This window comes from Melopsittacus undulatus, unplaced genomic scaffold (assembly GCF_012275295.1).
Source record: "Melopsittacus undulatus isolate bMelUnd1 unplaced genomic scaffold, bMelUnd1.mat.Z mat_scaffold_219_arrow_ctg1, whole genome shotgun sequence".
In the NCBI taxonomy this organism is placed as follows: Eukaryota; Metazoa; Chordata; class Aves; order Psittaciformes; family Psittaculidae; genus Melopsittacus; species Melopsittacus undulatus.
The window spans coordinates 22,297-50,087 of NW_022994167.1; the positions used below are offsets into that span (position 1 = coordinate 22,297).

The window sequence follows — 27,791 nt, forward strand, 5'->3', positions numbered from 1 at the left end:
AAAGCAGAAGAAGGTGACAAATCCAGTTGGTAGTGAGAGTTTCTGCTATTAGTGAATAATCTAGTGTTAAAGAGTTTGTAAGAAAAAACTTATAATGGCAAAAGTTCTGTGGAAAAAGCTTTGGGGACATGTTACTGTATGCAAATAGGCAAAAGACAGATTTATAGCTAGGTAGGTGAGACTAAAAAGGCTGAAATATTTTTGAACAGGGTGAGTCTTTAAACTGAAAATACTAATTACACTTCTAAGCAATAAAAAAGGAACTATTTCTGACCTAGGTTTTCTGGATAATTTTTTCACATTTCTGTGGTGGACTGATCTTTTTTTTTATCCTTTTTTTCAGAAATACCGGTACCAGGATGAAGATACACCTCCACAGGAGCACAGTTCTCCCCACATTACCAGTGAGGTCACGGGTCCAGAGCTGGTTCATGTATCAGAGAAGAACCTGTCACAGATTGAGAATGTCCATGGGTTTGTTTCCCATTCTCATATTTCACCAGTAAAGGTAGGCATTTTTAAAGTTTAAGGGTGAACTCTTTTCATTCACTGTCCAGGAATACGATTTTGTAGGGAAAACCATGCATGAGATACACACCTGTTTCTCTTACGGAACTGCTCTTTTGTGTAAACAATTAAAGCATTAACTTAGTTGTACATGTCCTGCCTAAACATGACTGATAGTAAAATGCCCAGATGACAGTGTAGGTAACTTCAGGTCTTGGATATAGTTTTGAGGGACACTATAGTTACTGCTGTAAGTTATGTGTTGGGTTTTCTGTCAGGATCCTGTAGAATCAATTCTGAGTTTTCTTCTTGTAAACATTTTAATTGAGGACCTGAGTGGAAAATGCAATAAGCCAGGGATAATACATATCTCTGGAGATTTTCAGCATACAGCACCATTATACTTAAGACAGCTCTAGTAACTTCAAGGCAGATTTAAAAAGAGCAAACTGCATGTAAGATTTTGGAGGTGGTTATAGGAGGCAATTTTATTTACTGGCTTAGTAGTGAGATGGAGCTTAATCAGTTTCTGAATAGTGTAATATTTTAGTGTGCCAAACTAAATGCTGTCTTCTATAACACCTCTGAGCCCTTATGGCTTGTTTTCAAGAAAAACTGGGGAAATGGTTTGATACCAGTGAGCATTTGGGCTTTAGAGTAATGAGTTTACACTGTATTAAGTTTATAGCTTGGTGTTTTTATTCTTACGAATTGCTGGGGTGTGGTAGAATCCTTTGTGACTGAAATTGGCAGTGTACTGTAACAAGTGCCACTTATATAAGAAAAATGTCATTTTGAACCTAGTTAATTTCCAGATGTATTTATTTTTTTTTTGTATTGTGAAGAGAAATCTGCTGAGTATGTCAGCTCTGTAATTAATTTGTAAGGATTGTATAAAGGAACCAATGGCAGCAGGTGAGTGTGTTTAGCAGTTGTGATCCAACTTTTCTAAGATTTTAAAAATTTATATGTTGGTATTGAACAGTTACTTATTTTTACTTTTAACTCCATAATGAACTCTTTGTGTTTCTATAGTCTTCAGGAGCTAAAATAGCTGAATTGTTTAAGCTGTAATGAAAAATCGTTTTGAAGTGAGCTCTGTTAACCTCTGAAGAGCCTTCTAAGAATGAGAATTTTTAGAATTCTTCTAAGAATAAGGCAAACCTTTGATTTTGAGAACAGCTGGGATCTCTTCTGTTGCCTATTAAAGTAGACAGACTAACACACTTTTGTGTGTCTAGTTTCCTGAATTTATTGATATTCAGAAAGTAATACAACACATTTTGTGTGCAGCCATTAGAAATAAAAAGCCCCCCTCTGTCTCTGGGGGCTTAAGGTCAGCTCTGTTTATTCACAAGCTCTTACTAATTCATAACACAGTTAGTCTTGCATTTCAGAAAGCATAAAGGGATCAAAAGGGCAAAGAGGCAAACTGTCCGTAATAACTGATCACATATAACACACTTCACAATGTAGAAACTCATAGAAATAAAAAATAAAACTCTAGAATGGGCTTCTGAGGCTGAAAATAATTTTCTTGGAGCTGACGATGTATTACTTCATTATAGTTGTACAAAAAAATTGTACTTTTAATCATGTTTAAAGGGCTGCAACTACCTTGATTTCTGTCTGGCTGACTGGATCTCAGGGAAACCAAACTACTCAGAATAGTTCCTGTGTTTGACTTCAGATTATTTTTGCAAATAGACAGCTACAGAAGTACAAAAGTAATGATTTGATATTGGCAGTAATATTCCGTGGAAGATGACTTAATTTCTTGTCTGCGGTGCGAATGAGCTGTACCCTACATAGATCCTACCTTGGGTCTCCAAAACCAAGTAAGACTTCTGTTTAGAGTGTACATGGAACCCTGAATTACCTGTTCTAGTTGAGCTTTCTCTAACTGTTGTAACTTTCTGTAAAGACACTGACGTAAAACCCAGAACAGTTTTACAGAAATCAGCATGGGTGACTGTACTCTGCGTTACTCTGCTCAGATGTGATCTAAGTGCAATTTTATTTTCTTGGGGTATGTTGAATATACAACTCTGCTACACTGTTCTAGAAGAAAGAAACCACCTCTCATTTAAACTGTTGTGGAAATCATGTTAAGCAGTGTGTAAATATAATTAAAAAGTATGGTGAGGTCTTTTCAAAATACTGCAATATCTAAGGTCTATGAGGAGGCTTACTACTATCTTTCTGAAATGCATAAGTGCTGGGAAATACCACTGGGTAGGAAAATGTGTGTATGAGAAATACAGCTGTGCAACCGATAGTACCATTTATACCATACATCTGATTATTTTCAGGTGACTCCTCTTTTTATTATTTTTATTTTATTAATTTCAAAGTAATCTGGTAGAACTAAAATTTCCCAGAGCTTTGTTCATCTGAAAACTGGGGTGGGTGCTCCAGGTTTCAGTTGTTCACCTACTTTTTGTGGAACTTTGAATTCTGATACAAAGTTGGCTGATGACTTGCTTCTCTTCTGAGGTCAACTTCTTTTTATAAATCACTTATAGTCTGAGATCATAAGGTATTTGGAGTGAGGTGTGCATCCATAGTTTCATAGACCCTGGGAATCTTCATGGGAACTTTTTAGAGTAAAATGCCTTTTTGCTCACAAAATTTCTTTTTGGTTAGCAAATGGTTTGCTGAAGTTATTGAAAATGGCTGTTAAAACTTGATTATGTCATAAAAACCCCCAAGGTTGCTGTTGTATCAGCTTAGCTGGTCCTCTTCTTTTGGCTTGATGATCTGCAAGATTTTCGTAGTTTTGGCATAGCTCATGCTGAAGATGAGTTTAGTAAGAACAGTTCTGTAATTAATTTGTGTAATTAATTCTTGGCTAATATACAAGATCTTAATTAGCTTTATTCAAAAGTATATTTGCTCAAGGAAACCAGATGTTGATAGAGAATGTTATGTTTATTACACCCATGAGATAATGAGAAGATTTTTCTAAAAAATATCAATGTTAAATACATTTGAAATTTGAATATGGAGAACAAATCGTAGACTGTGGTTTTATGATCATATGCTGCTTTTTAAGAAATGCTGCAGAGGGCAGTAGAATCAGATTTTGAGGAATACCTTCTTTTATAGCAAGCCCTCTGCAGTCTAGAGCAGTAATACAGAACGTGAATAGTATGTAGTGAAGAAGGGAAATGGTTTAAGTAGTTCACATTTTGTTCATGAGAGGTTTTAAAATTTTCTAGGGCTTAAAGCAACTTTTAGGACTTGCTTGGACAGGGGGATCATTATTGAAGAGCAGCGCTCAGTGACCAGAAGGACAAAAGTGTATCCCAAATTTTTAGAGGATGAACATGTGACTAATATTTATCAAATATCCCACTTTGAGTACTGTTGTAACTCAAGGTCGTTTACCTTCTTGACAGAGGGGTGGGCTACCTCAGATTCAGGTTAAGATACTGCATGCTTGCAATTACCATGAAATGATGGGTACTAGGTGTACTAATTTAAAGGTTAAGCATGAGGCAGGGCTTGCAGCTTTTGTTTTGTTAGGGTGGAGCTTGGTCAGTTTGTACTTCATATGTCTGGAGCACCAAAGTAGACTTGACCCAGGAGGTTGTGTCCTCTGTTTCCCATTTAATCCTATGTGAAGTGGAACTGTATTTCTGTAGCAGTGAAAATGGGTCACTTCAAATCCTTCACAAATACTGTCCCAAACAAAATGTTTGGAAGAATTCTGCAGCTTTTTTTGTTGTTGTTTCTTGGTTTTTTTGGGGTGGTGGCCGTTTGGTTTTTTATTTGAAATACTGTTTCTTCAGTTTGAGGTTTCCAAATTCCAGAAAAAAAAAACATGGGGTCAAATTGAATTCTCTGTGATTCTGTGAATTTTTGATGTAATTGAAGCTATACAGTGCTGCCAAGATTGACCACTAGATGGTGATACTACAACGGGATTTATTTCAATTATAAAACTAGGTTTAGTTTTCTCTCAGACCTTCAGATTGTCGTTTTTACTTTAACATTTGTTCTTGTTGAATAGCTTCAAGGAAGTGAAATCTGACACAGGTGTGATACACTGCCAAACAAGTTTTTAACTTGTGGAGTAGAAGTTGGAGTTTTCTATCAAGGAAAAAAACCCTTGAGTAATACATTATTACAAGGCTTTAAAACAGTGGGTCATGATGTAATAGTAAGAATTATTACTCTTAAGATCTATTTAAAAAACCCCTATCTTAAGTCTCTATATTTGTTAAAAAAACCTGTGCATAAAAGGGAAATATTTATAGCTCAAAATTTACAATGTAATGTAGCAATTCACTGTTTAAGTGTAAGCCCTGATTGGGTTGTTATTTATGTTATTATTAAGTTTGTATATTCTGTTGGTATCTGGGGTGTTAGTACAGCAGCTTCAAAGAAAATATGCAATTATTTGTAAACGACTAAATATATCTTATACTGGGAAGGTACACCATGAGTAGTGTAATAAATATTCATCTTGATCCTGGGCTGTAATATAGTCATAATATTACAGTATTCACTGCAGTTCCATTATATCCCCAATTTCCATTCCACAATTTGTACAAGGTTGTTTTTAGAGAATTTTCCAACTATTTGCTAAATTTATAAATGGTACTATGCTATGGCTGCCTGCAGTAACAGGAAGCTAGACTTTCTGATTCAGGAAGGTCTCTTCAGTTCTTTTTTAACCAAGTATTTTTTGCTGATCTCTCTCTGGAGATTTTCACCAAAGGGTGTAAGAAAAATGCTTGCACTTGGTTTGTTCCTTACACACTTAGCACACATTGACAGCTGACATAAATGTTTTAGTTGGAACACTACTAGCATTCTTAGTCTAGTAAGGTATCTAAAATTGCTTATTCATGCTTATGCAGTAAAATTTTAATTACTGACTAATGCAGAACAGCCATAAAGAGCTAAAGGTATTCTACTGGTTGAATATTTGGCATCATCAGAATAACTTTGTGCAGTCATCGGTGAAGTAGCAAGACAATCCAGGAATTGTGAGAAACAGGTTTTGGGGGGGGAAGTGTGTTAATCTTGAACTCCTGGTTATGTAATTACGAACTCTTGTACGTATTTCAAGCATCATAGTTGGCTACTTTACTGTTCTTGTGTGCTCACAGAAATAATGATCTCTGTACAAGTGATGCTGGGAAAAGACAATAATGAGCAGATCAGGCAGTGCAGTGATTGACCATTTTCATTACTAGCTGCCTGTTTGGTTGCATACAAAGACCTGTCATTCCAGCTGAGTGCTGTGATACTCCGCTAAAGTGCTTGAGCTTCAGATAATGCAGTAAAAATCCCTACTTTCTATACCAAAGATCTTTGTAAGAATTGTTTTAGGCATGTAGATTAATGCTGCTTGCCCATTTCAAGAACAGTGGTGGAGTTTCTTGTGGTTATATAAACAGTGAATAAAACTATGACTTCATAATATTATGACATTAAATACAAATTAGTTACTGTTTTTCTACACTTGAACAATGAAGTATTTCAAACTAAGGTGAAGTACTGTTTCCCATTGAAAAAAAGATGGAAGTTTTTGCCTCAAATTTTAACAAGTATATTTTTGCCCAAGTGAAGCATCTGGTACTGGTGTGCAAAGCTAATCTCATAATATGTCGAATACCTTTGAACCAGTAGCTTTGCGTCGTGTCAGTGCATCTCTGTTTTATCTGTGTATACCTAGCCGTGTATTAAACTTACGTGGGCTCGGTTTGCATTACAGAGAAAGTAGCCCGTTATTAGAATAAAAGCAGTAAACAGTTCTTCAGCTGTATCAATGTCTGAAGTGTTGGAACTTGGGATGGTGTAGTGGGAAGGAGAGGATTACTCTTTGCTTACACTATTAGCTACTGAGAGAGGCAGTAGGTTATCTGAGCATTTCATTTGAGCTAGTGCTGTGATTATGTCGTTGCTGGGCGTAAGAAGTATGCTCTTCAGCCTTACCTTTCCTCTTGCTTAGAAGTCATGGCCCCTGTTTTTGTGCCAGATACTCCTACTTAGTGTAATGTACAGACCGTTTCAAAAAGGTTTCTAATAATACGTATCAGCAGTACCCAAGCCATCTACATGACAGCCTTTGTAATCCTAGTACAGCAGTGTGGTTTATTACATGCGCGGTAGTTTAGCTCTACAAAATAAATGTCTTGTGCCCAGTTAGTGTGTGTCTGCTTTTTTTCCACGTTTAGACGTCTTTGGAAAATTATTTCCAGGACCTGATGGTATTTAAGCTTAATGGCTTTAAATCAACTCTAGTATGAAACTGCTTATCTATTAGTGCTGCAATGCTGTGTAGCAGTCTACTTAAAATGACTGTGGTATCACAGGAATGAAATATGGTAAGGTGGTACTTGTTCTTAAAATAGCATCCAGAATGGAGAGGAGAAATAAGAACTTGCTCTCATTTCTCTACTGGCAAAGCATGGCGAAGCTATTTTGAAGAGCAGAACCAGTGATTATGTGGAGAAATTACAGATGAGAAAGCAGTGAAAGCATTGTAAAGGGAAATTCTGCTGCACAAATCACTTGGAGTATGTACATAAAGGTCATCTTCTTGATGTAGGTTTATAGGGTTTTTTATGTCCACACAATAGAATTCTTCAAAAAAGCTTACAGAGAAATTTTAGCTGTCACAGAGTAAGAAAAAATAAAATATTTTGGTATTTAATTATAAAAAAAACCCCAAGACAATAGCAACAACAATCAAATCCCCAAATCAACAAACCAACAACAAAAGGGAAGTAAAGGGTAAGAAAGAAGATGAGTAATCATGATGGATTGAGGTTACCAGAAGGATCTCAGAAGAACCTGTATTCTCATCACATTATCTCGATGGAATGAGAGCTCAGGGTTAAAACAGATTAATGGAATAATTATGTCAGTACTCGAGTTACAGTCAAAAAGCCACATGCAGTACAAGAAATATCTGCAGAACCAAATGGGAATAAAACTGCATTATTTTATCACTCTAGAAACTGCACTGTTCCTTATCTTGATGAAGGCAGCCAGTCAATCTAGAAATGGTTCATAAAAGAGGAATAAGTAGTCAGAGGCTGAGGGCAGCTACTGTGCTGTGAAAGATGAATCTGTTTAAGTCCTCAGATATAACTACTGTCAGTAGTTATACTAAATTACTAATTGTCAGTAATTATACTAAAATTATGAAAATGACTAGGGAATTGTTATTTCAGAAAGATATAATTCTATTTAGAAATATAAATTAGCAAGTGACAGTTGTCTTATAGCCCCTAAACACAGTGATCTACTGTCAGTATCTGACTTCAGAATAATTTAGCTGCTGATACTGTTTTGGTTTGTGGTTATACCAATAAAGGTATTGCAGCATCCACTGCTTGTCTCTTCTGCCCTTTTCATTCAACTGGAAATAACCACTTTTATTTAATTCTTTCCCATTAATCTGTATGGGAAACAACTGCTTATCTAAATATGAATATACACACATGCTGCTTTTAATGCAGGCCAACTTCCTTTCCCTGTGAACCTGAACCTTGTACTGATAAACCTGGTAGGTTCCATTCTCTTTATCATCTGGTGTGTCTTCTTTCCAGTTCCACCTGTATCCTCAAGTGCTTGCTCAAAAGTTTTTCAGAGCTCATGGAGTTTCTGTTAAAGCAGACTTCTCTGTACATTAGGAGAGTTTTCTGCTCTCAGAAAAAAACTGATTATTACAATTTGAACTATGCACATTCCAGGTTAGCCATCAGTTCAAGTAACTGTAACTTCCTGTTTGCTCTAGTGTGTTTTGGCTTGTATGGTTTCCTGAATCCTGTTCTTGCCTGAGCAGGAAGGTGAGATCACCCTGAAGATGAAGATGCTGTTTTCATTTAGAACTTAAAGATAAGTTGGCATGTAATTTTCAAGATTAGTTATGTCTGTGAGAAAGTTGCTGTTACCTTTTTTCTAAATTGAGACCTTTCTAAAGCTTTTGGTTATCTTGAGCAGGAAGACAGTACTTCTGGAATTAGTAAAAAACCTAGAATACAAGAAATTACAGAGAGACTTGAATGTCCCCTCACAAATGCTCATTTTTAGACTACCATCTTACTTTGGTGGTCACTCTTGAGAGGAGGTTCTCTGCAATCTATAAGTAAAATGCCCAACCCAAGTTCTTGCTAGGATGCTACTTACAAAATTCCTGTAATTGAAGAATATACAAAGACGTGCAAAAGTGTCAGTTTGTGTTTCATAGTAAGAAGCAGTTGACCAAATCTGCCCTTTCTCTCTATGGATCTGCTCCACAAATACTTGCCAACAGAAACAAGAAGGAAAAGCTGTAACAGATGGGCCATGGATTAATCTGAACGTTAGAACAACCTAAAATACAGTAATCACCATCATGTCATTTTAATAACAGGTTATACTCTTTTTGCCTCAGATTTCCCCTGACCTCTCAGTGCTGTTGGGCTCATTCTGATGACTAAAGAAAGCCTAAAGAAACAGAAACTTGCATTAAACACAGGATATTTTTTATCAGTCTGGCATGCCAGAAAGATAGGCAGGATATTTGTGAACAGGGTACAGAAGGCTAGGCAGTTCAATCTGCACAGATTGGTAGGTTGTTTGAGGTGTAGTATGAGTAATAATGTAGTAATCTTTGATATTAAATATTTATACCACAATGTATCATTATGAATAATCATGCTGGGGTGTTTACTTATAAAATACTTTCAGCAGGAAAAGATTTGTTTTCTCCTATGTAAATCACACTTGATCAGGGGCTGTCCTTTCATTCCCATTTCTCAGCTAAAAGCTAAGATGAGCTTTCTAATATATCTTAGCAGAAAGGGTTAACTGTTTTTCCACAGTATCTGGTTTGAGTAGTGTACTTCTGGGCTTTGGCTTAGAATATTGTGTATGCTTGTTAATGAGACTTAAATTTGTTTTGCCAGTAAAATTTCCTTACACATAGAATTCTGAAAAGTTTAAAAAGTAAGCATTAATTTATGTCTGTATCTTCAGTGGTGTGTTTTTGTTTCCCTGCCTGGATAGGTAAAAGTTGCATAATCTATATTCTGGTATTTAAATAGAGTTCTGCACATTCCTTTTGTCTCTATTTTTTCCAGTAAAAACTTAAGTGATACTGAAAATAAAGTAAGTCCCTACCATTGTTTTATGTGGTTCTTGAATTTTCCTTGAGTATCACTTGATTCCTTTAGGGTCTGTGCTTATTTTAGCCAACATTCTGTTTAGCAGGATGGCAGTAAAACTGGGATAATACACTTTTCAAATGCTTCAGGGATTTTGTTGGTTTTGTTTAAAAAGGGTAATTGAGATAACTGCTGTTTGCATATACAGCTTTTTTGTTAGTGGGGTTTTTTTAATGTGTTGTTTTTGGGGGGGGGCGAGGTGGGGGTTGCTTGTTTAAATTTTATCCCCATCAGTTCAATATGCAGAATATGGAAATAGGGATGACAGAAGCTCTCACCTCTCTTTAGGACTTCCTGAGATTCCCTGGTAAGCTTCCCTCTTCTACCTTCTGGCTCTGGAGCCAATCATTCACAGACAAAATTTCAGCTACCACTTCTGTGTTGGTGATTCCTAGATTGTCTTTCTCTGGCTACTTATTTTTCTGTCCAAATAGTGCTTTGTCTGATTTCTACTTGTAGGTTTTTAACCCTTTGTTGAAATGCTCTTTGGCTGAAACAAGCCCTTGTTTTTACTCCCACCCATCCTTTTTCCAACTGTGCAAGTTACCAGTCTTCTAGTCTGGACTCCTCTGTGTTGCCCTGATGTTGTGCCATCTCTAGAATTATGCCTTGCCTTTATCTTCCGGTTGCTTTGTAACATAAAAATCAGTATATGTCTCATTACCACAGTATAAGCTCCTTCTACAAATAACTGTAACTTTTATCTTCTTAGGCATCAGCAAATCTTGCTCAGTATCATTACCATCCATATGGAGTGTAGGTGACACAGATTGCTGTCTTATATCACCATTGAGATTGCATAACCTTCTCCTGAAATACTTTTCTGGATTCCTGTCTCCATTGAAATGAAATCATCATAGCTTTGCTTTTAGGATTTTTTTTTTCTCTCTCCCCATATGAGCCTTTCCTGAAGTGCTGGTTTCTGGAGACTCTTTTTCAGTGTTGCCACAGTTAATCATTGACTGGGTGGGAATCAGCCTTGAAAAAAAACTGCATTAAACCACAGCAAACCTGTCTCATCTTAGGCAGACTGATAAAACAGCAGGAAAAATAGGCACTTGATGCATTGCTTGTCCATGTATTGTGGTGTTCCCTTTCAGAATTTTAAACAATACCATGTGACTCAGTTTGGAACCTGTAGGGAGAACTATATATAGATATATAAATGATTTCTTAAAAAAACTTAACACTTTTTTGAAAGCTATACTAATACTCTTGTGCTTTCTGATCTTTTAAAAATGCCCATCAGTGTCAACATTTATGGCAATATGAAGAAAAACGTGGAAAATATTTTCACTCTAACTCTTTATAAAAGGATTCAGAATTTGAGGCATGTGTTTCAAACATCTTTAGTCACAGCCAGAGATTAAGAAATATCTCCAATAAGAAGCTCATAGGCATTTGTCAGACTAGGTGTTTTCTGTGGGTCTGGAAAAGGTAGGGCTTGGGTAGGGCTGCAGTCTTCCTGTGAAAAGAATTCACGTTATAAAAAGCTTGTCTGTTTAAAAGGATCATTGAATCTGTTACATCTCAGGCATTGCTCTACGTCCATTATCTATCTTATGAACAAAGCTTTGAAGACACTGAGCAAGTCAGACCAGGTTTCATATGATTTACACTGATAAGCCATTGTATTTTTATGGATATTAATAAAGTGCCTGAAAGATGTACTCAGAATATTTGTATATGATATGTTATTGAGCTGTACTAGTGACTAGAAGTAAATGATGCATTGATCTTATTACCACAGCTTTAAATTAGTGTACTTATTATTTCTGTTTGTAATGTAAGCTGTCAGGAAAAAATTGTCACAGCGGATGGGATAGCTGTCAGTAAGAATGTGTTAAGTAAAAGAGTATATTGCACCGAAAAGAAAGTATATGGGGGGATTTAGTAATCCCCACTAACATGTGCATCATGAGTCAGTGGGTTTGTAGAATCACGTGATAAGCTGAAGCATTGTAAGGAATTTCTCTGCCTTTGCTTGTCAGATGGAGAGTTTTCTCTTTGGAAATGTTTGCCCTGGTGTTACGATTATGACCATTAGAGCATTTTATATAGAAACATACCGCAAACAGTTTTGATAACTTGGCACTGGATTTCAGAAGGCAAGCTTGTACTGAAAGCTTTGCCATTTAGCTGATTTCCTGAGTAATCTCATTGATGAGAGCTGGAGGAGGTGTGTTGTTTTATTTTTTTAAATAGTTGACTATAAAAATGTGACTGGTGAGTTCTGTAGAATGACCTGAATTGCATCTAATCTTTTAGATACTTACTGTGTGAATTCTTTCTTTACTGTGAAGAAAGCAGAGAAAATGCGCCCTGTAACACTAATGCTCTTATGGTTTGCATTGGAAAGTAATTGTTACTGATAATTCATTAATGCATAATAAGAATTCTTTTTTCTTTTTTTTTCCCAATTCTCCTGAGAAATAATGTTGGATCACAAATATATTCATTTATTGCTTTCATATGATGCTTATAGTATGCAGAATTTTAGAAACGGTGTTATGATCATGACACATTAATCATAGAATAAGAACAAGAGTGTTGGACTTAGTGTTTGACCTTAATATCCTTTATCTTAATGATTAAAAAAACAGGGTGAAACATACTGAAACAACCCCATTAGACATCCACTGATACGCAACACAAAATTACTGTTTTCTTGATTTCTTCCCCCTATAGTTGTTTTATGCAATAAAGAAGGGGGAAAAAATATGAAAGAAATGTTTGCTGGTTTCTTCAGTATTCTTTTCTGAACATGGTTTTAAGGTCTTTTTACTCTGTGGAACATTTTCAGAAAGACAGAATCAGGGAAGAAGTGCAGTTCCGCTGCATGCTCCCTGTTTTGTTCGGTTTAGGTTTATAATTTATGCAAGCAAGGAAATGAAAAGATGCTATTGGATCTTACTACAGGCAGTGATTGAAACTTGGTTATTTTTGATCTATGCTTTCTCCACCCAGTAGCTCTTATCATCCACCACCATCCTCATAGCTGTGAATTGGTAACATTGTACTGTACCTGCTACCCAGATTCTCTTGAAATATCTGTTGTCAGCTAGGAAGAGAAAACAAGCTTTCAATCCTGTGGGTTCTGAAAGAGGAAAAATAAGCAAAACATTTGCTTGCCTTTTTATTTATTTTTTTTTTTAAATTGCTTGAGATTGTGTTAGTCATTGTGATCACAAGTAGAGAAGGGATGTAGGGGGTAGAAAGGCTTGGAAGAAAAATAGCATCAGCTATCAAGAATTTTGTTTTCCTGGTTTGTAAATGATGCTGCTGTAATTCTATCTGCATTTTTTTTTCCCCCTGCTCATTCACCACTCAGCAGCTGGTAGGGAAGTAAGACTGCCTGGCAACCACCTGCAGAGCTGCAGAGATGAATTACATTTTCGGAAATAACACACTCCTCTATTCTCGGGCCAATCGAGGCAACACTAGCTCAAGCCACAGTTCTGTAGGCCCAAAGCACAAGCAGTGGGCAAAGAAAGGCTCAACAGATGAGTTACGGAATGAGCCTTCCCGTTGGCAGCAGATAGTTGCATTTTTCACTCGGAGACATGGTTTCATTGACTGCATTTCTGTTGCTGCCAGCTCCACCCAGGTAATATGCCACTTGTTGAAATTATTGTGTCTGCATGTTTTCTGGTTACTTGCTAGTTAGAAATAGCAATTATTTAAATATGCATGCTGTCATTTAATCTCTTGATTTATGAATGCTGTTTTCTGTCTGCTTTCATTATTTTGCAGAGCTCTGTACAGTTTTTACCATTAAAGCATGAAAATGTAAACACTAGATAAGGTCTGATTTTTATTTAAGTTATTTTACCAAGTGATGAGCCTCCAATGAGTTTAAATATGAGATATTTTAATGAAATAGTTAAATACTGAAAAATGCAGTTTGCATTCTACTGCCTAGCTCGGAGGGGAGTGATGTACTTAAATAACAATTCCATTTTGCTGCAGTAAGATAAGTCAAATAAAGACTACATATTTCCTGATTAAGGAATTTCATTTAAAGGATTAAATAATTGAAAGTCTTAATTATACACAGCACAAGAAATTCTAGTCTGTATCAGTTTTCTGGTGTTTTCTGGGGCTGCTAATAATCCTTAAGTAAGATGACAGAATGCCTTCCTTACAGAATATACATTTAGTAATGCAGAAAACATGACATTTTTCAGCCTCACTGTCAGTCTGCTCTAAGTTATGTTTTTATTAATTATAATTGAAAGTCATGTAAAAAGAGGCAAGCCAAATTTTACATGTGTGGATTTAGGGTGAGTTCTTAAGGTTGATACTGAGAGAAGTTTAAACTTACTGGCACTAGGAAATTAGTATCTCCTTTGATAATATGACAAAGAAGGATCTATGAGATGTCAAAATTGTTTGAAAATGTGAGATTAGATTTGTTTTGCTTACTGTCAAGCTAAATTCAGCTTTAGTCAAGATGTCATTTAAACTGAAGTACTACAAAACTTGTAAAAAAACCCCCCAAAAAATAAAGATTTGTTGCCCTCAAACACAGCAATACTATTAGGATAATTTGTTGGTAATCCTTTCAAAGGTGATAAACTGGAATTTCTTCTGAAGTCTGGTATTGTTACCTGTTTTCTGCTTGTGAATTTAGAGTAAACAATGAATAGGAGCCCTTAGAGGGGGATTTTCACTTTTTTGTTGCAAACATATGTGAAGCAAGAAGGTATAAGAGGAATCCTGTAGTTCCCCTAATGGGTCATTATACAACTGTGAAGTGAATCATAGGTAGACATAATAGTTTTTAAGAACTGATTGGGTTTTTTTTGTTTGTGGTTTGGGTTTGTTGTTTTTCTTTGGGGGGGGAGGGGTAGAACCAAAACATAGTGTTAGCCTTTTGAATTAATACTATCGTTGCTTTTATTTAATGCATGAACAAGTAATGTTAGAATGCATGAAACTTGCAGTTGGTCTGGCTACTGAGGACTATAAACTTGCTAATAAATAAAATCCTGAATCGCCTCTGCTTTGAGTGTGGGCTGAACCAGATAAAGATCCTGAGATCCCTTCAAACCAAAGCTGTGATTCTGTGAATATCCCAGTGTTTGTTCTGTTCTTTTGCTATGAAAAAGATAGCTTACCTCTGTGAAAGCCTGCCAGTTTTTTTCAGAACTCTGACAATTCTTTTAAAAAGAACTGCTTATACATGTTCATGGCCAGAAGGAAGGAAAAAATCCTTAAAATGTTTTGAAGTGATTGTGGAAAAAAAAAAAACAAAACACCTTAATGAGCATTTTGAAAAGTGATACACTGAGAACATAAGAGCTTGTTGCAGCCTCTTTCTTTGGAAAGATGCTGTGCTGTACTGTACTCATACTTTATCCACCGGTTGCAGCTGTTCTAGCCTCAGGGAGGAAAAAAGACATTTAGAGGTTTCTCATTGTGATGCAATTTTGTTTTTCAGTTGTCTTCAGTTTTTGTTCTGTGATGTGTTATTCTGAAAATTCTTGATGACTTTTATTCATTTAAGATACTTGAATGTAATCGTATTTGCAGAGTCCAAATAAATAATTAGATGTGATATACTTGTCTAACCTTGTCTGTTGAACTTCTGCTTGTGGTGCTGGCCTTTTATACTCTTACTGTTGTGACATCATGATTTTTAACATACACAAAATCAAACTGATGGTTTTAAAGTACTGGTGTCAAGCTTTCCTTGTGCATCTTCTGCATAGCACCCATTTTTAGCTGTCCCTTCATTTGCTTGGCTTTCTTGGATGGGATGGGGTGAGATGGCATGAAATGGTGGTGCTTGCTTAGTACCTTCCATTACTAGTGAAACTACTACTGGAGATTGGGCTGCATGCCCCTGTCCTCCTCCGGGGCTTGCAAAAGGTCCCCTTCTCCCCAGCAAGGCAGTAAGAGGACTTCTGCTAAAGAAGGGACTTTGGATTTTGGGGTAGGGTATTCTTTGAGTAGAAGCAAAGAAATCGGTGGTGATGGATACAGTAGCACTGCTTTTTGCTGTAGTTATTGCTAGGTATGTGCCCAAAAGAATGCATGTTTGCACATATGCATTGTGGCATGGAGGACTAGTCAGGAGCAAAAGGCTACTGTAAAAAGCCCCAGCACCCTGAAGACTGGCAATCCATTTTCAAGCATTAAGAGTGCCTTACTTCCTTTTAAATGGTATTAGAAGATTCAAATCCCCCATCTTTCATAGGAAAAAGGAGCAGTGGAAACAGATGGTGTGAAAAGATACAAATGAAGACAGTATAGTGGTCATCTGACTCTACTTGTACCCTAGCCACAGTCTCCGGCTTGCTTTGCATACAACCTTTAGCGGTTGTAGTGATTTGTAGACCTTGCATTACTGTACTAACAAGGAGCTCAGTGGTCAGACATTGCAGTCTGTCTGTAGAACAGCAGTACTTCCTACTGGCTTAATACCTCTTCCATTTGCAGTGGTGAGCCCCTGCCCTGCTAACAACACCAATCTCCTTTATGAGTCCAAGGAAGCTGATTAACATGTTTGGGCATTTGAGGCCTTTGTTGAGTCTTCCAGCTGTATTCTGTGTGATGAGGAGTTAGTTACTCAATTAGAAGAATTAGGGAATTTGATTAGAAGCTGGTCTTCCAGTTTTTGTCAGTAAATTTTTTCAATTTCTTTAATAAAAAGCCTAATCTGTGGCATAAAATAGAAGATAAAGGTAAAAATAAACACAGAACAAATTCATGCTGTCACAAGAGTGAATAACTATGCTCACAGATTAGTAAATACAAGGTTATGCAAATGAAAAATACTAGGTGATTTGGAGTGCTCCCCTAATGCATACTGCATCAACAACAGTAACTGTATCTAGGACATGTCTTTCTCCAGAGTCTTTCCAGGGCTCTGAGAATTACCTATTCGTGACAGTAAATATAGCTGTCATGTCTCAGAATATATTTTAACTGTCAGTAATGTTTGGCCCATGTTGTGCTACAAATGCAGAAACTGTGATTTGTCTGAAATTCACATGGCATTAGCCTGCAATGCTGTTAGGCTATTCTTAGCATATGACATAGTATAATATGCTTCTGGCCTTTGATACTGAAAAATTGTTTAGCTTGTTGAATATGCTGTGCTAATTTTTTTTTAAGGTAATGGAGGAGAAAAAGAGAGGGGATGTGGAACAGAAACCTCCTCCTAATTCCACTTACCCATTTCAAAAAACTTAACTTTGCATTTCAGAGCTTATCAGCTGCTTCTGTGCATTGTTTGAGCCCAGTCATTTCTTGTCTTTGTATGTCTTCATTTTAAGATCTTGATAAAACTTTTACTGTATGTCATTATTCATAGAGTATTCCTTTCAAATTCACTGAAATATTATGAGCATAATTACAACATGTATGAAATGGTGTGTGTAATCAGGCAACATAGAGTTGTTGTAGGGTGCGTTTAAAAATTAATGATTAAAAAAATCCCAATTCTCTACCCTAATCCCTTTTAAATGGTACTTCCTACAGTTCAGGAATTGAAAAGAAAATCATTCCTTACAGCATATTTACCATATCTCCTATAATTTTGATATATTTAAGTTGTTATATCTTTTTTTTTTAGACATTCAGATCATAATATGTTAAAAATATGTGAGATTAGAGAAGATAAAGTAGTTCTGATGTATCTGGAGATTTAATCAGAAGTTGAAAGGTAAAAAAAGAAAGGGAGGGGTTTCAGGGCCTTGATATTGAGATATGGAATTAAATCTGGAACTTGCAGCAGGAAGATGCTGCAACTAAAAGTTCAGAGAATTTGATAGCAGCCTTAACGACTAAATATTTTGAGTATGTCAGGATGTGTCACAGTGGTGATATGTTTTATGAACAATATTAAACTGTAGCGTGGGTGTGTGACTGTTTTAGCATCCCCTCAAGTTTACTAGTGAAACTGGGACTTCATTATGCCAGTCATTGCATAACATGCAGTTCTTTTTTTCCACAGGATTGGTTTTATTGAATAAATTTTTTATTTATTTTTATTATTATATTATTTTTATTATTGAAGTTTATTTTTAAAGCGGTGATAGAGTAAAGAAGAAAGGAGTTACAGGAATAACTAGCGGGAATTTGCGTGAATACATAGAACTGTTGCCATTGTTAGATTTTTAATGCAGACTTTTCAGTGAGTTTTAATTTAAAGTATATATTGCCTTTAAGTTGTTGCTGCTGATACTGTGATGAACATGTGAGAAATCAACTTTAAATATTATTTGTGTTGGATGATTTTAACTATAAGAAAGCACTTTTTGAAACCTAAACATAAGGTTTACTGTGATGTTTCCTTCTTATTCTTGCTTTTTAGCTATGTTATAGCACACATTTGTAACAGTATTAATTTATCTTGCAAATGCCATTAGAGGACATTATAGCAGAGATAAAAATGATACAAATTATTCTGTAAGAGGAATGCATTAATACATGTGTTCTAATCAACAGACTAAAACCCAGAAAATTCTTGACAGTTTAAACTCAAGAAAGGACTGTCTCTGATACCTTTGATTGATTTACGAACACTTTCAAACTGTACAGCAGAGACAGAAACTTCTCAATAATGTGGAGTTCATTTGACATTTCAAAAAGAGATGCAGTTTTAAAAATATATTAGAATGAACAGCAACTAAGAATGTAGATCATGAATTATGTCATGTCATGTAGATTGTGTTAGCATCATGCTGGTTCCCTCCGTAACCAATTCTCTCTCTTATGGAATCAACCAGTAGGTCCATGGAGTAATGGGGGTGTGCTGCTTCCTGCCCAGGCCCATGTAGGTGACTGTAATATTGGCATGTGCAGTGTGTTCCTTCAGTTCATATATTGCAACATGGCAGTGATGATAAGAAGTGAACCAGTACTTTGGCTACCTGCAAGCACTGCTTACTGCCAGAGGGTTTTAGGTTCCACTTTCCCTCACCTGTTCTCTCACAGCTGTTGCTCCATCTCTCTCAGAGTTGATAACAGAATTTCTTTGTATCTCTGTTCCATTATACCTCAAGGAAATTACTTTTTTCTAGAATGAGCCAGAAATCTGGTAAGCAGAGGAAAAGGGGACACAGAATGTTTTGCTTATGGAGCACTACTGCAGAGGCTTTCTGTCTGCACTGTGGCCAAGACTGGACCTTTAGGCAAGGCAAGCACTAGATTTCCTCTTTGACTAATAACTCAGGTGGATTTAGCAGGGTCTTACTGCATGAAGCTGAGTGCATGACAGCCTGTGAAAGAGGTAGGACTCTTCAGGTTTTTTATATAATTTTGTTAGTTTATTTTATGTTGTGATAGTTGCCCTTTCAGTTGAGGCTTGTATTGATTGACAAAGTGTTTTGAAAGTCAAATACAGGCCAGTCTGCTTTTCACCAGCTGTCAGCTTACTGAACAGCTCTAGCATAGTTGTTGTTGTATAGCATTTCTGTTTTGCTGCCAAAGCTGCTGTATATGTTTCAGTTAATACAATTACTAAGTAAATGACTGTCTGACAGAACCACTGGGTCTAAAGTGAATGCCATCTTCTTCCTGTTTGGTCTTCAACATCAAGAGCACTCTCAATTATGATCAGGGATGTGCAGGATGTTTCTTTTAGTTTGAAGAAGCTAATGCAACAGAAATGTCTTCGATGATTTGTAGAAAGCATGACCATCTTTTATAATGATCTGCATGTTTGAGAGCTGACATGGTATTATGTGTTGTGCAATCTAAGAGACTTTTAGTTTATACCCAGCTCAGAGTCATGGTAAACTTCATGTCCAGAGTCTTTCTGGGCTTTATAGTAGCTCAAGGAGAGAAATGGTTGTCTTGAAAGACAAGACAATTTGAAATCTCTATGTGCCCATGAGCTATGCAATTTCATTTGAGAAGAATTTGATTCTTTTTTCTAGAACCTCTGCTGGGGCCAGTGCTTTCTCCTGTACTCTAAAACAGAGGAGGTACTTGAATTTGTCTTTATGAATAGCAATTATTTACTAAAATTTTCAGTGGAGCAGGAGCCTTTGAATGCTGCTGGTTTGGTGGTTTGTTGGTTTGTTGTTTTTTTTTTTTTTTTTATTTTCCCCCTGAAAAGCATTTTCTGTAGTTCATTTTTCTGTATGAGTGTTTGAATCTTTTTATCTTTGTCAGAATTTGACTTTTTTTTTCCTAGTTCTCATAAGTGTTCCTACACTGTGTAGACTACCTGTTGTTTAGTAAAGCCCTAGTCCCAGATACTTAATTCGTATTTCTCTATTCCGTCATGATCCTCATCTGAGTTTCATAGTGTGATTTTTATTGTCAGATAATAACCAGCGATTCCTGTTCCGTATATGTGATTCTGCTTTCTCTTGAGAGCAGTTTTCTTTATTCTACTGGTACATTTTGAGACCAGCATAGCATTGTGTGTTGTTGTATGCCCCTTGACACTGAGTCAGCTTTCTAGGTATTTCAGTGCATGGAAAGCCTGCAGAACAGTGCTGTTGTAAAATACCAGAGGCACCTATCTGTAGATCTCTTCACACCTTGCAAAGACACCTTTTATAAATTCTTTTTGACTAAGCCTCCCTGTATGGACTATGCACACAACTTTTGCCATTAGAGAGTTCTGAGTGAGGAGCATGTCTTTCACTGCTGTCCCTGGGAGTGAGTTCAAACTAGTGCTTGACACGCTACTGTTGCTGAACTTCAAGCAGAAGCATATTGTGAAGCATTTCCAGTACAGTTAATTTCTTCTATTACTTTGACAGATCCATCAAAAAGGAAAATGTCAGGAAAACATCTGCCTCTTCATGTGATGTATCGCATGTGCAGTTGAAGTGCCTCATTCTTGTTTATTAATATAACCACATCATTCACACTTCCTTAGCATGTAATGGCTCTGTAACAGAAGGGTCCCAGTGATGCTTTCTTCGCTTGAGTCAAGATACTTCCCTTAATGCTGTTTCTAATCTCAAATTAGAATTTAATTCAAGTGAAGATAACATATTTCTGTATATGATTTCAGGAATGCTTAAAGGTTTCTCCAGTTAGAAGAGAAACTTCTGATCAGTTGGGACTCTTTCTGCAACAGATGCTTTGCTGGTTAGGTGTTACGAAATTCTGGCAGGCATGAGCCTTAAAAGGTGCTGTGGTTGCAGTGCTGGCTTCAAGGACATAGGCAACAACAACAGTATCAAATACACCTTTGAGAAGGACGTAACCACTCTGTCAGATGTCACGTTCATGTTAAGCCAGCACTCTTGAGTCCCTCCATTTGATTCATTACAAAACATGCAGGAGCATTCCTTTTTTGCAGCAAAGGCTGATAACCTTGTGCCATCTGTCAAGGAAGGTCAGAAAACTGTAATACTGAAGCCAAATTCAGTACTAAGACCTGACTTTTTTGTTAATACCACCACCATCTAGCAAGTCTTCCCTGAATCACAAATATATATTTTGAGGACCTGTGTTTTTTGATGTTGCCCAAAGTATCATTAGCAGCAGGACTTTTGTATAATTGGGATCATCACTGGCCACTTGCAGCGGTCACCTTGCTACTAGCTGGAGTTTCTTTCAGGAACTGCTTGGACACCAAGACAATATGCCCAGTATGGCTTCCTTTGACCCTCCTGAGTCGTGTATGTTCTCTGTACCCTCATCATGGTTTACAAATGTTACCTATAGGAAACAGCTCCGCTTGACCAAGGTGGATGGTCTTCTGGTGGGTAGAAGCCACCTGTTCCACACTGACATCCATTTAAGAAAAACTGTCACATGTTTTACAATGGGGAGGTGGGGTAAGAGGCAGCACTTGTTTCAGTGGACTGTGGTCCTTTTCATTGCCTGTTTTTCAGGTCTTATCATGACTAGTATGGTGATCTTATTCCCTAAGAAACAGTCAGGAATTCCCAAACTTGTAGAGTTCTGTGAGTGGCATTTGGAAGGTTTACGGTTCCCTCCCTTATACCAGGTTTTTGTGCATGTGCACATGCATGCACAAGGCTCAGTGTGAAAAAGGCACTTTGAAGGACTGCAGTCAGTGAAGGATTCCTTTCCAAGTTTATCTTTTATAATTTAAAAAAAATCTTTGCCACCAACCAAAGCACTTTTAGAGTTGTTTTCCAGTTTGATATTCCTCAGGGTGTCTCTGTGCTGTTTATTGCTATTCCATGTGACTTTGGTTGTCAGTATTGAATTTCATCTTGTTGCCTGTAATACACTCCTCTAATACATCATGTTTGCTCTACAGCTTGTTTCTGTTGTGCCTTTGCTGCTCTTTCATTTTTTTTCTTTCTCTGTGTGTGTGTTTAGCTGCATATTAGGATTAGTTGAGCTGACATGTTCTCCAGACAGATAACAGATATTTATGACTCATTTTGTCTCTCTTGTAAGCTGATCGTGGCATTTGTGAATTTTCAGTCTTTTGCTCCATTAAACTGTTTGCAATGCATATTCTAGTCCCTTGCAATAGTCTCTTTTGTGAAATGAGACAACATCTATGCAATGATGTAAGTAAATCCAGATCACCAGATCCTTATTTTTTTATAGAAAAGAAGAAAGGGTCAGGACACATAGTTTAAATTTTACTAGGACACTGGTAAAATAAAAATGATATTTAATTTTTTCTCATGACCTTGTAGTCAGCTTAGGAGTATTATTATTATTTTTTTAAGTTACCATTTGTTTTTTTAACTGTGTGGAAGTTAGTATTTCTGTTATTGGAGACAACTGTCTGTGTAGTTGTGGCAGCCTTTTGAAAGGATTGAAGATATTTTATGGGGTGCAGGTATAGTACAGGGTTTTTCTTTCACCATGGAATTATGCAGTATCTTCCCACTGCTTTGTGTGGTATTTACTGGAAACTGCCACACAGTGGGAATGTTTTGAATGAGTCTTCTAGACTCTCCTCCTTAATTTTCTTTATCAGTGCTGCCTCACAGTGTGTATGTTTGCTTATTTAAAATTGTTTGTCTAAGACTGGTGCCTATAGAAATCAGTTGAGCAACTTGTATTATGTGCTTCCCAGCTAATAGTGTTTGGTTTTCATAGCAGAGTAGAGAGCAAAAATTGCTTGTGCTTCAGGTGTACGGTTGTCCTTTAGAGCAAATTTAACTTAGTAAGTAAACTGAATTTGTTTTTCTTAGGTAACTGACTGTGTCTGACTGCACATTGTGATGTAGGTGAGAATGGAGTCAGCTTTCCCTTTGGAGAAGAGAGGGAACTCTGGATTCTGTCTGTAGACTGTGCTCAGGAAGACCTGCTTTAAAATGTGAAGTTTAAGAACTGTGCTTAGTTCATCCAAAGGAAAAGGAGGAGATTTTTTTTGTCTATAAATAGACTATAAATAGATAGGGATAGATTTTTGAAAGTAGAAAGCTACAAAAAGGCATCTGTGTTCCAAGTCAGGAAACTGAAGCTGAACTGAAGCTAGTTTTTAAAAGCTTATTACAACCCTTTACTGCTGCTTTGAGTTTTCATTTTAACTGTATATGTTTTGATACTCTTTTTAAAAGATGGGCACCATGGGGGGAAAATTCGATGTACAGCTTTTTAGAATTCGAGCACAGTTAAACCTCATTGCAGTGCAGCGCTTCAGTAGTTAGATGTTAAATCAGGTGTTGTGCAAATCAACTGTGAAATACTGCTGATGAAGATGGTGATAGTACAGACCTGAGACTGGTGATCCATGCTTATCTGGAACTTATCTGGATGCCTATCTCCAAGCAAAAAAAAAACCCCAAACAGCTAGGGCTGTCCACCTTTGAGCTTGGAGTAGTTCTAGTACTCATTTTACTGTATTAAGAAAATTCAGGTGCCAATAGAAAAGAATTTAAATTATTGTGTTAAGAGGCACAGGTGATCAATAGCAGATGACATTTATTCAGGATTTCTTAAGGAACTTGTGTTTAATATGGCTGAACTGTCTGTTATGTTGTGTGTGACCTTTTAGTTTAAACTGTCTGGGTATTCCTAGAATAAAAATTTTAAAAAAGCAAATATGATGCCCTTTTTAAAAGGAGCTAAGCTTTAGTCTCTCAAGATTGCAACTGAGCAGATCTGATTTCCTTATTGTAAACTTTGAGAAATTCTTTATTACTAAAAAAGAACTAACAAGTAGATGGATAAACAGATATTTTGAAGAGAAGTCAGCTTGTCTTTGTAAAAGGAAAACGCAGACTTGCAGATTCTCCAGACTCTTTGAAACCAGGGAACATGTAGATAAAAATCTACATGGGAACATGTGGTCATCAGAAGGTCATTATAATTACCAAAGTCTTTGAAAGTATTATTCCTTGAATTGAAAGCTGTTAAAATTAATGGTGCCATAAGATAAAGAATGTTTTGTAGATTTTCAATTGATGAAAACAGATTCCTTCAGCTGGGGCTGGATTCCCAGAAGGTTGTATTTGTAAATGTTTGGGGGTGGGGGGAAGAGGGAGAGGGGAAGCTGTGAGGCAGTTGTGATTAGTGGGTTTGTTTTTTATTATTACTATTATTATTATCAGGTTAGCTAAACTAGGTGCAGAGTATAGCAGACAAAACTGAATGGGCACAAAAATAGCTTCTGACATTCATTGTACAGTAATGAATGAGGGACAGATTTAGAAGGCTAATCCTGTGTGCATGCATACAGTGATAGGCTACAAATGAACTATTTCTATTCTAGAAGGAGGCTTTGGGGTGGTCACTGATGATTCTCTGAAAATGTCATTCGTAGTACTCTGCAGTAGTGAAAAGGGTAATGAAATGTCAGGTATTACTAGAGAAGAAGTAGAGAAGAACACAGAACATGACACTGAGTAAATTACTTGTGTATCTGAATTTTGAATTTTGTGTGGGGTTCTGTTTGCCTTGTATTAGAAAGGACATAGGATAAGTAAAAAGGAAAGGGTAGTAAAGTGTCAAGAGGAATACTCTTGTTATCTGTAGGCACCATTAACTTAGAAACAAACCAAAAATCCTTGATGGAGAATATGGTAAAGACTTGCAAAATAAAAAAATAAAATTGGTAAGGTTCTCAATTAGAAATTATTTAGTAGTTCTCTGATTCTAAAAGCATCACAACTGTTGGGTGAAGTCACTGCCACAAATTGCTGTGGAGAAGGTTCAAAAAGAGAATGATTTCCAAATGGAGTTAAACGGATTGCAAGGGGCAGGTGGCAGGTAGCTGTTACAGACAGTGGTTCAGGAAGACCTTGACTGTTGGGCTCTGAGATAGCTTTCTGGGGAAATCACTGAGCATATGTCTAACTCCTACTTGCCCATCTGTCAGTTTTTGCTGTTTGTGAGATTCTTGACCAGTTGGGCCTTTGCTCTCACCCACTATGGTAGGTGGTTCGTGCATTATTTTTTAATGGAGAGGGATGTGAACTGTCAGAATAATTTATCTGTGTCTGTAGTGCATTGTATTGTTTGATGTTTCTGAATAAATAAAACTAGGGAAAAAACCTGGATAAATCTTCAGACAACATTCTGAAGCTTGGCAGTAAAGTGAGTTAAATGCTTGGAAATGGATCTCATCTTCTGGCCTTTATGTGTCACTCAGCTATCATGGTAATTTAACCTAGATATCTCAAAAAATCCTAAGAAAATGACATCTGATAGATTCATCCTGAGTGATGCATCAGTCATGTGATGATCAGATTGGCAGGAATTAAACTTTAAATGTATCTAGGAAGGACTAGTGGTTAGATTAATAGTTTCAGAGAAGGTTACTAAGGAAACAAGTAGCAGGTGAATTCTTTACTGTTTCCTTAGGCATGTCTAAATTAGAAACATTGTGTCTCATTATGCCTTCTTCCAAGTACAGTACATGTATTCCTGTACATTTTATAAAACTATAAAATCTTCTTGTATTCTAATGTAATTGAGAAATGGCAGGAGTGCTGGCAGGTTGCTTTTTCTCTGGAGTTAGTTTTTATACCATCCGTTATTACTTTCACCTAACTTCATAAAATGTGGGACTTGGAAGATTTGTTTGACAGCTGCTAATTTGGATTTGAGCCTCAGTAACCAGCATAAAAAGATAAATTTTGATTTCTAGTTCTTAAAATTTTAAACAGTTCGATAGTTTTCTGTTTATAGCATTATCACTTAAAAATTTCATTTTACACATCCGTTAGTCCACTTTCTTCTTTTGCATGTTTTAAGAACAGCTTCTGCTTGCGTGTAGCTTAATGAGGGGAGGAGAGTCAGGGTCACAGGACCTCTTTTGGGGCATTTTGTTCAAAGAGTCTTAATGCAAAACTGTTGGAAACAGAATTCAGGTTGTTTTTAAGGAAATAACCTCCCTTGGCTGGAGATTCAGATTAATCTTTTCTATTCTGCTGCTGGCCCTATTTGGTTTTAATATGTGTCTTCATAAGAGCAGGTAGGGTTTAGGCCAGGGGGGCATTGGAGTGGTCTGTGCAAGTTGCAGCTTGAGCACCGGCCTGAGAAATCAAAGTCTGAAACCCAGAATTTCACCCATGGCCTGACCGCTGTTAGAGAGGTGTGGCTAAAGGTACATTTAGCTCAGTGTCTTCTTGTTCTGAGGATGAATAGAACGTAGAATGAAGAAAGTGTTTTTTTGAATAATAGTTGTAGGGAAGTAAATAAATGCAGGCTGTGACCTCAGGTCTTTTTTCCTTTAAACTGTTAAGTGTACAAACAAATCTACTAGCTTCTCAGTGTTGAAAGGCTTGAATCATTAGTGGAATTGTGTCATGTAGTGTTCTTGGAATTAAATAGGGATTATAAAAATGAAATTGCGATATTTTCTTTAAGTAGTTTGTAATCTTGAGTGTTGTCTGAATCCTGTTTTGTGCTTCCTCAGTTGTTAATTCAGAAGTCAGAACCCTTGTGTTAAGCCTTTCTACAGATTTTTTTTTGTAAAGAAGAATTTAAAATGTTTGTATCCTAAAGGCTTCAAACATTTTAGTATAGGTTAGGTGTTCTAATCATCTGAACTAAAAGGAAATCGACCAAAATTATTTTCTAAACTAACATTCTGTCAATATTATACAAGAAACATTAATGACATTAGAGTCATAACTCAATAAAAGCTTACACTGCTTCATGTATTTTAAAGTATTCTGAGAAACTTAAGCTACTTCTTGTAAGAGTTATTGTTACCTGCTTTTTTTTGTAGCAGTGTAATTAATATTTCTTTTATACAGAGTAAATGAGGTAAGGATATGCCACACAAAGCATCTGGCAGACGTTTTGGTCAGTGTGATACCCACACAAAATGCTGACTTCACACGATCCCAGGTTTTGCCTAGCACTGACACAGAATGTCAAATCTTGCACATCAGACCTAACTTCTGCAGAGCCATTTGGTTATCAGTGCAGTGTTGTCTTCCCAGATGAGCTTTACCACCTGATCTCTGGCCTGAACCTCATCCTCTGGCTCCTGTGTCTTTGTCCTTAACAGGTGAGTCTTCGTGGAAACAAGGGGGAACTGTTTAAATTACTTCTGCACTCAGTTTGGATATGCAAGCACTTAGCTCCATTTTAGTTCCAGTTCTATCTGATTTGGCCTAGTTCCAGTTCGTGAGATGGAGAGGCTGTTTTTGTATGAAACCCAGAATGGCTCAGGCTTCTTGTTCTGCTCAAGAGGTTAAGCAGCTTCTGTGCTAGCTTGGGTATGGGCGCATAGTTGCACCACAGCCGTGGTTGTCCAGCTTTCATCATAAACTGATCAAATCTGACTTGGATTTCTATGGTGCAGTTAACTTGAGATCCAGGTAAAAATGTGTATGGATAATCACAGACCAAAAGTCAGCTAATCTGTAAATTTTGTTTTTAAAACCACATTGTTTTAGTCAACATTGTAAGCTTAAAATTATACATAAATGTTTTCCATTGTAAGGTTGCATAAGGCCTTCTTTTCCTCACTTATACTGAAAAAATGCTAGAATCCAGAAATCTTCAGCAATCAGCATTAAAAGAAAAAAATAGTCTTGGGGAGTGAGTTTGCTCAAGTAATGCCAAGCATTACACCTGTTAACTTTTATAGTATTTTAATTTGTTGAGAACAATAAGGGTTTGACACTGCATAAAAGCTGCCTGTTTTGCTGAAATGTTGCAGGACTCCTGTGACTCATTCTAAAGCCTGGATGTGTTGTATAATGGGACTTATTTTGAGATTGTATTATAACTGCATGTTGTCAT

At 36.7% G+C, this 27,791-nt stretch overlaps 1 protein-coding gene across 1 annotated transcript in view; it reads left to right on the top strand.

Annotated features, from left to right (window-relative positions):
- Positions 1-343: 343 nt before the first annotated feature.
- Positions 344-27,791, top strand: part of LOC117438393 (disks large homolog 1-like) — a gene marked incomplete at its 5' end in the record, with an annotated part of 59,229 nt that continues 31,781 nt past the window's right edge. The window contains one exon of the mRNA XM_034073932.1: positions 344-508. Coding sequence (XP_033929823.1) covers positions 344-508 — 165 coding nt within the window. The remainder of the gene's footprint in view (positions 509-27,791) is intronic.